An 11,029-nucleotide genomic window follows, 5' to 3' on the forward strand; every position below is an offset into this window, starting at 1 on the left:
AGCACGCAGGCACGAGAGTGGGCGGGACTAAAGAGGCGCGGGAAGAAAGGCGTCCGGCCCCTGAATGAAGACCAAGCCAGACGCTGGGCCGGTCCGAAACTCCGCCCCCCACCGAAAACATTATCGCGCGCGCGCGCGATTCAAATCCCGCGCTTAACCATTACAGGTCTCCCCAATGGCCCCCGCCGCAGCGGAAGCGAGGTAGGAAGCCGAAAGAGGAGGACCGGGTGTCGGCGTCCTGCAATGCAACGGCACAGCGGTCGCATACCCGGCCGCCCTCAAACAAGCCTCCCCCATGAGCGCCGCTCAGCTCTCCTGGGATTTGTCCCAGACGGTACAAACAGGGCGCCAGGCCGCCGCCGAATCGCGCCAACACAACGTTATGCAACGAGGCCATCAGCAAAAGGAGGCCTTGAACCGGAGAGGAGAGGGAAGGGAGCGGAACGGCTGCACTAGCCACCTCACCTGCGACGTCTTCACCCTCTAGTCCATCCAGCTGGGACGCCCCTTCAGCCACTGGCACAAGAGTGACAGTAGCTGGAGAGGGGCTTGCAGGTGGGCGACCCAGTGCTGGCGGGATGCAGGGGAGCAAGAGCTGCCCTGGTCCTCCTTTTCTTCTGTGGGGGAGGCAGCAGGGCGGATAACCGGCCCTGGTGCAGCTCAACCCCGGGAAAACAGAGAAGTCTACTGCGACTCTGTTGTCCCTGTGGAAAAATCCAAGTGAAAAAAGTAAAATAAAAAATTAAAAACTCTAAAATCTTCTCAAGACAACTCTGCAGTGCAGAGAGTGTCTTGCCTCCTTGACACTAAGCAAAAAACTGGAAGTCTCTCTCTCCAGGCTGAGGGTATAGCTGCTGGAGGAGGGGCTTAACAGTCTTTTACTTAGTGTCACGCCTCCTATGGAGATAAGCTATACCCAAGAGTTCCTGTGTCCCCCAAGGAATTGGGCGAGAAAATAATAAGAGATATCACATTTCATCAGTATTTCCCACCCTGCAGCTATTTATAGGGTAATGTCAGGACCGGTGAAAGGTTCTCTTTAAAGCTGCCCTCCTTCCTCACCTTGCTAGCCAAGATCTGCTCAGGCTGAACTGTTAAAGGGAGTCTTTCACCTAAAATGACCATTATACACCACAAACATCATGATATCCATTACATTCCCCATATTATAATCTTGCCTTTCATATTGCTGTCCGTCGCCTATTCTCTCTTAAAAACGCTTTTATTCCATATGCTAATTAGGTTCTCAAGGTGCCCAGGGGCGGCGTTTATGCGGCCGGTGCCCAGGCTCCACGGCGCTGTTCAAAACAAACCCCTCCCCTTTCACCCCTCTGGCCCGCCCTCGGTTCTTCAGATACCATCCGCCAGTCAATGACAAATCCGGCGCCTGCGCACTCCATTACCCACTAGGGCAGAGGCAGCAGAGTGTTTAATCCGCATGCGCCGGCCCGTACATCCCGATCTAGCCGGCGGAAGTAAACTGCCAAAATAACGGGATGTACGGGCCGGCGCATGCGCATTAAACGCTCTGCTGCCTCTGCCCTAGTGGGTAATGGAGTGCGCAGGCGCCGGATTTATCATTGACTGGAGGATGGTATCTGAAGAACCGAGGGCGGGCCAGAGGGGTGAAAGGGGAGGGGTTTGATTTGAACAGCGCCGTGGAGCCTGGGCACCGGCCGCATAAACGCCGCCCCTGGGCACCTTGAGAACCTAATTAGCATATGGAATAAAAGCGTTTTTAAGAGAGAATAGGCGACGGACAGCAATATGAAAGGCAAGATTATAATATGGGGAATGTAATGGATATCATGATGTTTCTGGTGTATAATGGTCATTTTAGGTGAAAGACTCCCTTTAAGTCTTTTTTCTCAGTGCATGAGCAGAGCTAAGGCAATAGTCTTAGGGGGGTTAAAGGAGTTGTTCAGCGAGACAGACGGTCATGCCCAGGATAGGACATCAATATTAGATAAGCTGGGGGTCCCTATACACTGTATCCCCCCTACTGTCAGCTATTATTTGTAGCTCCAAGTAAGGAGCTGATAACTCCACCGCTGCTCCCTATAAAGTGAAAAGCAGCCGTTCTGTAGTTACCAGCTCTAATACACAATAGACAGATATGTGTAGTTCCAATGACTTGCAACATCAGAGCTACAGGGTAACAGCTGGTTGGCAGGGTGCATAGTGCGAGACGCTGCCACTGCCACCAATCTGAAAAAACTTATACCCATCAATATAAAAATTCTGGACAACCCCTTTAATGAGAGGCTGGAGATAATTGAGCTTCCCTCCTCCACCACCTGGTGACTCCAACTCAGGGAATAATTCAGAAAACAGGCTTATGCCATGCCCAAACACAATCAAACATTTATCTCAATATAACACAAGTACTTACTGGTTTCAGTTTGAAAATCCCGGAAGCCATCAAATATTGATCGCGCTGGTCTTCGCCTTTTGGGAGCTAAAATGGATATGAACGAGTATATTCAATGCACTGCACACTTCAATATACGAGTAAATGGACTAAAGTAATATATATGAGGCTACGTCATTTACACGACTGTAGCTACGGTCCACCCTCCCAAAAATGAACAGATCTTAACATTAGTTGTTTTACTACTCTTTCTCGCAAAGGAAAGGTAAGTACTTTCTTCTTCTTCTGAAATCAGTTATGAAAATAAACTCTTTAGGAATACAATGCCCAGATCTGGTCTCGCTGGAAAAAAAAAAAAAAAAAAAAAAAAAAAAAAAACACTTCGGGTACGTTCACACAAAGTATTTCATCCGTGATAAAATCCACCACTCATCCCAAGGCACAAAGTATAAGGATTCATCTGTGGGTTTTCATTTTGTATGGTGTGGACCTGCTCTAGAATTGAATGGAAATAAACCACAAGCAGGCAAACAAGCGCTGAACGTAGTAAGCTAATGCAATGTGAACAGAGACTTAAAGGGGTTTGTCACATTAAGGTAACTTGAAGGTTAAAGTGTCTGATCGGTTGGGGTCTGCTGTGCCCCGGGGATCATAAGAACAGGGGCTTGTGCTCCTTGTTTGAGTGTAGCGACAGTCACACATGTGCACTGCTGCGCCTTTTAGTTCTGAGGCTGCAAGAGATAGCCAACAGCTTGTATTCTGCCATCCCTAGCGGTCCCACAGAGTAGAATGGCGCGGTGGACATGTATTTGGTCAGACCCCCTCCAATCAGACACTTATCCCCTTACCTGTGGGCAGGGGATAAACTGTCTTAATAGGTCAACCCCTTTAAGAAGGAATGGAGGCTGTACGGCACTGTCACAAACCAATTACCCAAGGAAACACTCAGAAGCCTATTAGAGACGAGGACTTGGGTCGGTTGCTATGGACACTTTTTCACACAAGTTCATTAATTCTGAATCGCACCCATTTAATGGGTGGACAACAGGTACAGACGGTCCACAGGTCCAGAATCGTTTGCTATAACCAAATGCTAAAGGACGCAATAATAATGTCACCCGAGCACTTGCATACATCATGTTACAGCTCACCGTTTGCTGCACTCCTCAAACACCCCGGGCGTATACGTTAAATCTATCCATAGGACTTCAATCACTCAATTGTTTTTAAACACTGTAGCCTTTGGGCAGCATATGCCCCTTTATACATGAGTGCAAGGATCAAACATGACGTGAAGAGAGCATTTGTCCACTCAACCCTCTTACCGCCAAATATTTCTGGCTCCACAAGGATTTCTTGTTTCTGTGGTATAGGAGCTCGAACATCATCTCTGAAACAAAACATCACAGAATGGGAATTACAAGCAGAACTACAGTAACTATAGAAATTAAAGGGGTTAAGCCAGTAAATATAATGAGGACCTATTCTCAGAAGCAGTTTTTGCATTAGCCACTAAGGCCTGATATTTAGGCAGATTATCAGGAACGAATATTCCTGCAAACGCTCGTTCCCAACAATCTGCCAATATGAATGTGCAGCCGATCAATGAGCAAACTGCTTTGTTTCTGAGCAGCAGATCGTGTCGTCTAAACAGCGACCTGCTGCCCAGAAACCTTGATTCTGTATGAGGACGAGAGATTCTTCAGCCTCATGCGGTGGAGGAGATCACTGCACCTCCAGTGAGCGAGCAACTGACTGTCGGGAGAACATCCCAACAATCAGATTTAGCTTGGACCGTGTAAACCCGCCTTAATATACCCACTTCTGGTCATGTACAGATCCCTTTTCAGAAGTCATCACCATAGACAGGATAAGAATAAAAGATAAAATTTCTATAGAGAACACAGGAGCCTCCATTCACACTCGCGTTTTGTGCGGATCCATCAGTTTTCTATTGTGCCAGATTGTGTCATAGAAAACGGATCCGTCCCTATTGACTTACATTGTGTGCCAGGACGGATCCATTTGGCTCAGTTTTGTCAGACGGACACCAAAACGCTGCAAAGCGGAAAGGAGACGGAACGGAGGCAAACTGATGCATTCTGAGCAGATCCTTTTCCATTCAGAATGTATTAGGGCAAAACTGATCCGTTTTGGACCGCTTGTGAGAGCCCTGAACGGATCTCACAAAGTAAACCAAAACGCCAGTGTGAAAGTAGCCTTATCTACTCCCACTCCCTGCACAGGTCACACAGCAGGTCTAGAAAACTCTCCCATAGAAGACAATGAACATCTCCCGTCTACTGCAGGTGGGAAAGGAGAGCTGGGGGCTCATCAATACAACAGGGAGGAGCAGGGCTTGATCGCAAGGACACACTCGTTGCCCTAAAGGCTAATTTGCATACTGGTTAAACACAAAAAAAAACTAATAAGAACAGTTCTTTCTTTCAATCGGAGAATACGAGAATTAAAGAGGTTGTGTCATGGTGTAACAGATGACCCATCCACAATATAGGTCATCAATATCATCCCCTGCCGATCAGCTCTTTGAAGGGGTTGCGGCCCTTGTGCGAATACTGCTTCCTCCTCAAAGTTCACCTGCACGTTGCCTCCTTTGTAATTACAGTGCCCGGCCCATTCAAGTGAGTGTATTGTAAGGGGACGACATGCAGGTAAACTTTGAAGAAGAAGCAGCACTTTCATAGGGGCCATAACTCCTTCAAACAGCTGATCGCCAGGGGCGCAGGGACCCCCAACCTTATTTTGATAACCAATGCTGTGTATGGGTCATCAATATTAAGCTACTGCTTAACCCCTTTAACTAAAGCAGACATGTCAGGAGAGGAGACAGATCCCCTGTATGCAAAGTGCATGAAGCAATCCTGAAGGCATCTGCCTAATCACTGGAGGGGCTGGCGAGCAGAAACATGCATGCTGATGGCGACACTTCTACTTACTCTGCAGCAGGTCGAGCTGTGGACGCCCCTGCAGAGCTAGTGCTAGGCTCCTCCGCGATACCACCGCCATCCAGGAACATTGTGACAGCCATTTCTAAGTTCTGGCCGCATGCTTCTAACATGTGTTTGCCCACGCTTTCACTGGCCCCTAAAACAGAAACAGAGGTTACAGTGCGGACCGCCATTTCATAGTGAAACGTCACTGCTGCGGGGAGTATCTGGAATCCACAGTCCGGGTTGTGGTTTTCCACCCTTACTGTTCATGGGTCATTTTGGGGCTGCAAAACCCTTTGAAACTCTGAGATCTTCAAAGTTGTAAATGCAGCTCTGAAGGATAATACAGACTGCCCTCGCCTGCACCAATCACAATGCAGCTCTGAAGGATAATACAGAATTCCCTCACCTGCACTAATCACGATGCAGCTCTTAAGGATAATATAGACTGCCCTCGCCTGCACCAATCACCATGCAGCTCTGAAGGATAATACAGACTGCCCTCGCCTGCACCAATCACGATGCAGCTCTGAAGGAGAATACAGACTGCCCTCGCCTGCACCAATCACGATGCAGCTCTGAAGGATAATACAGAATTCCCTCGCCTGCACTAATCACGATGCAGCTCTTACGGATAATATAGACTGCCCTCGCCTACACCAATCACCATGCAGCTCTGAAGGATAATACAGACTGCCCTCGCCTGCACCAATCACGATGCAGCTCTGAAGGAGAATACAGACTGCCCTCGCCTGCACCAATCACGATGCAGCTCTGAAGGAGAATACAGACTGCCCTCGCCTGCACCAATCACGATGCAGCTCTGAAGGAGAATACAGACTGCCCTCGCCTGCACCAATCACGATGCAGCTCTGAAGGAGAATACAGACTGCACTCGCCTGCACCAATCACGATGCAGCTCTGAAGGAGAATACAGACTGCACTCGCCTGCACCAATCACAATGCAGCTCTAAAGGATAATACAGAATTCCTTTGCCTGCACCAATCACAATGCAGCTCTGGCATCAGCTCGACACGCCAAGAAAGGTCTGCTCAGACAATTACAGTCTGGGGTGAGTCACGACTATGGCCAGTAATGGCTGAGCCGGCCTTTCCAGTGTCTTGAACTGGAACCAAGAAGAGCAGACGGGCCGGACAGGCCTCGGAATGACAACGGTGAGCGGTTTATTTTTTTTAACACTTTGTGGCCTTTTTTTTTTATTATTTTGATTTCCCCAGAAAAACATGAGAACAGATATTAGATGGTTAGAGAGCCCTCACGAAACTTGGGTGGGATCTGCTGACTACAGCTAGCTTTAAAGGCTATGTACACCTTCAGGGGCATTTTTTTTTTAGGATTGCATTTTACACATTTTAGGCTAAAAACTATTTTTTCAATTTGTCTTTACTAAAAATATTGAGCTCATTCATCTGACAATCCAAACGTTTGTGCAGCACAATAATCCTCATTTCCCACTGCCAGATGGTGCTGTGTAATCGTGATCTGCTGCCGGCAAACAACGAGTCAGTATAGGGAACATCGATGGCATTAGCGATCACTCCTCCACATACTATGGAGGAGATTGCTGCAGGCAAAAGCACCATTCTCCTCCACCAGCGAGGAGCAGATTATCGGGAAGGAAGCCTCATTTTTATCAGTAAGATAAGACTTGGGGTCAGCAACCTTCGGCTCTCCGGCTGTTGTGAAACTACAGTTCTCAGCATTCACCTTTATGAGTGCTCTAAGAAGAGCAGAGCAAGTATGTATGCTGGGAGTTGTAGTTTTGCAACAGCTGCAGTGCCGGAGGTTGCCTACCCCTCGGAGATAAGGAGCCGTCAACTGAGCTCCCTGGCTGTGACGCTCTCCGATGTGATTGGATTGTGGCACAGCCAGGGAGACGGAGACGCCCATTGAGAAACCCCGGTGTCTCCTCCCTGTTCCGATGCTCAGGATTTACATACTGAGCGCGAATACTTCAGGAGGGCACAGCGGGGAGGTTTAAAAAAAAAAAAAAAAACAGGTGGCATCATCAGTACCCCGCAAGTACAGGTATTTAGCTAATTGTTATATTCTGTGAAAATGGAATCCATTACAAAATTCTACCAGAACCCGAACACATCAGATTCACTCATCCCTATTAGGGCAGGCACAGATGAGCAAGAGAAACTCACAGCGTGTGGTCCCGTTCTGACCGCCGCTCCTCTGACAGGATCGCACAGCATTATAATGCTGTGTGTCCCTGTGAGATCTGCAGTCTATTGAATTAAGGCGCATTCACACGACCGTATAAATGGATCTGCAATTTTGCGGGACGGATGCGGACCCATTCATTTCAATGGGGCCGCAAAAGATGCGGACAGCACAGTGTGCTGTCCGCATCCGTTGTTCCGTTCCGCTGCCCCGCAAAAAATATGGAGCATGTCCAATTCTTGTCTGTGGTTGCAGATAAGAATAGGCATTCTCTATATAGCGCCGGCCATGTGCGGTCCGCAAAACGCAGAACACACTGCGGGTATCAGTGTTTTGCAGATCCACAATTTGCGGACCGCAAAACACTTATGGTCGTGTGAATGCACCCTAACACCGACATAATGCTGTCGCTGTAATTCAGTAGATTCCAGGATTCTCAGGATCACACAGCATTATAACGCTGTGCGATCCTGCCAGAGGAGCAGAGGTCAGATTGGGACCTCTAGACCAGGGCTGGCCAACCAGCGGCTCTCCAGCTGTTGCAAAACTACAACTCCCAGTATGCCCAGTCTGCCTACAGCAGGGCTTGGTGAGAGTTGTAGTTTTACAACAGCTGGAGAATAGCCCTGCTCTAGACACACGCTCGTCCGTGTCAGGCCTTACAGAGAAATTAGAGATGAACACCAAGAGTTCACCTGGGAGGACCTGTCCTGCTGCTGAAGATGCTCGCCCTGTCGCTTGATTGACAGCTTTGGACATCCTGCATAGAATTTGCTTCCATATTAGCGAATGTGCATGCACAGTTACTGCCCCGGGAGCAGAGCCTCTGCACTTGCGCTGCTACTTGGAGCAGCTGCGCAGGCGTAAGATGTCCAAACCCGTCAAACCTCCTCCAGCCCCTCACAGGTGAAGAACTCTTATTGAGGACACAAATCAGTCTTCTCATCTTTATGGCAGAGCCCTATCAACTCTTAGTGGCAGCGGGACTTTGAATGGAGCGGCAGTCAAGCATGCGCAGTACTGTTCCATTCAAAGCCGACAGGACTGACAGACACAACCATACAGGGACTGAGAGCTGAACATTTATTAAGCTGTGGTGGTGAAATTCAGGGACCAAAAGCTGGTGGGCGTGGACTTGGGCTCAGAAACTTTGTGTGTAGCAGCAACATCTACCACAGTGTGAGGCTACCACCTGTGCGCAGTAATATGGCTTCCAGCACTAGTCAATGTGACCATTATAGAGGGAATATTGAGGCCAGCCCCTGTAGATTAGTGCAGCCTGGCATCCATGCCTCCCCGCTCAGCACAGCGCCCTCCTGGGCCTCACACACAGCCAGACCATGATACAACTGCACCCGGCTCCCACGCCCGCCGTCCTTCCCCTCACCCGTGATGGAGACGAACTCCCTCAACAACTGGGCAGCGACCCCGCCATCCGCCTCCATCTTCTCCGCGCCAAACAACAACAACCGCCGACGTCACTGCCTGAGCCTGTTCTGCCGAAAGTCTGTAGTTTGCCGAAAGTCTATAGCGGAAGTCACGTGGTGCGCGGCGCAAGCGCACAAGCCTACTTCCGTGGATCATTCCTGCAGCCTCCACTGCAGTAGTTCGCTCACCGCGCGTGCGCACACTTAAGGATATAGACTTCTTAAAGTGACAGTCTCTTTAATCGCGCTCATTAATCTACATTAATTTGTACTAACTATATGCCGCCATTGATAGTAAAGAAGGAAAAGGATGGTAAAGAAAGAAATAGATAGATAGCCTCTTTCTTTCCATGACAAATGACTGTCACTTTAAGACGATGATTCGCGGAAGTGCGCACCATGTGACTTCCGCTATAGACTTACGGCAAACTATAGACTTTCGTCAGAACACCGTCACCACCTAGACCACCCATGTCCGTGAACACTAGAGGTAAATATACCCCCCTCACTGTATGACCCTCTCCTAACGCGCTATTATAGTGTCACTGCCGCCGCAGACATCGAGAATATCGGCGAATCACGATGTAAGTCCATATGGCATGTAGCCATTAGTCCTGGAACGCTGGGGTTGAGCGTTCGAGAGCGTTCTTAGCCGGCGGCCATGTTTCTGGAGACCATAAGGCCTGTCACAGTGTCCCTCTGACGTTTCGCGTCCGTTCTTGTGGGACTGCGCATGCGTAAAACAAGCTTTATTGATAAGCTTATTGCTCTGGGCATTGGGCAACCTGCCGCACTCCAGCTGTTGTGAGACTACAATTCCCAGCATGCTCCATTTATTTGTATGAGAGTATTGCAAAGAGCAGTGCAAGTATGAATGCTGGGAGTTGTAGTTTCAGAGGCCCACCCTAGCTCTACAGTATTACAGAGAAAAGTGTGATTTATTGCACTGGTGGGTATAGGTGTGAACATGGTCATCATCTGAGAAGGATTAAAAAGGACTGCTGGAAAACGGTGTGTCTGTCTCACTGAGCCAGCCTCTTTAACCCCTTAAGGATCAGGCCAGTTTTTATTTTTGTCTTTATCCTCTCCACCTTCAGATTTTAATTTACTGTTCGCATGTCCTTATTAGGGCTTATTTTTTGCAGGAAAAGTTGTATTTTTTTAATGGCACCATTTCATTTACCATATCCTGCGCCGGAAAGCTGGAAAAACCTATTTGTGTGGTGGCAATGGGGGAGATTTATCAAAACTGGTGTAAAGGAAAACTGGCTTAGTTGCCCATAGCAACCTGATTCCGCCTTTCATTTACCAACGGAGCTCTGGAAAATGAAAGGTGGAATCTGATTGGTTGCTATGGGCAACTAAGCCAGTTTTCCTTTACACCAGTTTTGATAAATCTCCCCCAGTTTCTCCATGGTTTTGGGGTTTTGATAGTCCGGTGTTCTCTATGCTCTAAAAATGACATGACAATATTATTCTGCGAGTCAGTACGATTACGGTGATACAAATCTATGTCGTTTTTATTATGTTTTACTACTTAAAAAAAGAAAAACCTTAAAAAAGATAAAAAAAAATTCTTTCCATTCCCATATGTATTTCATCTTTCTGTCTACAGAGCTGTATGAAGGCTTGTGTTTTTTTTTTTTTGTTTTTTTTTGTGCGGCGAGCAGTATTTTTTATTGGTATAATTTCATAGCCCATACGACGTTTTGATCACTTTGTATTTTTGGATGAATTACACATTTTTTTTTATTTTATGTGGTTCACAGCACAAGAAAAATATTTTTCGATTTAATAAGTTCAGCCAGTTTCAGATGTGGCAACAATAATGATGTTTTTTTTTTTTTTTTTTATGGGATTTTTTACAGGGTTATGATAGGCCTGGGAGTCTTCACAAGGCCCCAGCCTGTCATAGCAACTGATTGGAGCCCTGTGATTTTGCCGTAGGGGCTCCGATGGAAGGAACCCCCTTAGGCCCCCTGCACACGAACTTGTACTTCCCGTTGCCGTATTGCAGACCCGCAATACACGGGTGCCGTTCCGTGGGCATTCCGCATCACGGATGCGGACCCATTAAGTTCAATGGGTC

The 11,029-nt window shown here is 47.8% G+C and overlaps 1 protein-coding gene across 2 annotated transcripts in view; it reads right to left on the reverse strand.

Annotated features, from left to right (window-relative positions):
- UBXN7 (UBX domain protein 7) overlaps positions 1 to 9,033 on the reverse strand; it is a 38,159-nt gene extending 29,126 nt beyond the window's left edge. For both annotated transcript variants that reach the window (XM_044291524.1, XM_044291523.1), the window contains exons 1-4: positions 8,901 to 9,033; positions 5,329 to 5,476; positions 3,697 to 3,761; positions 2,393 to 2,458 (exon numbers count right to left, since the gene is read on the reverse strand). In XM_044291524.1, the coding sequence (XP_044147459.1) occupies positions 2,393 to 2,458; positions 3,697 to 3,761; positions 5,329 to 5,398 (201 nt within the window). In that variant the 5' untranslated portion in view covers positions 5,399 to 5,476; positions 8,901 to 9,033. The remainder of the gene's footprint in view (positions 1 to 2,392; positions 2,459 to 3,696; positions 3,762 to 5,328; positions 5,477 to 8,900) is intronic.
- Positions 9,034 to 11,029: the final 1,996 nt, after the last annotated feature.

The sequence above is a fragment of the Bufo gargarizans genome, chromosome 4, assembly GCF_014858855.1.
Source record: "Bufo gargarizans isolate SCDJY-AF-19 chromosome 4, ASM1485885v1, whole genome shotgun sequence".
Lineage (NCBI taxonomy): Eukaryota > Metazoa > Chordata > Amphibia > Anura > Bufonidae > Bufo > Bufo gargarizans.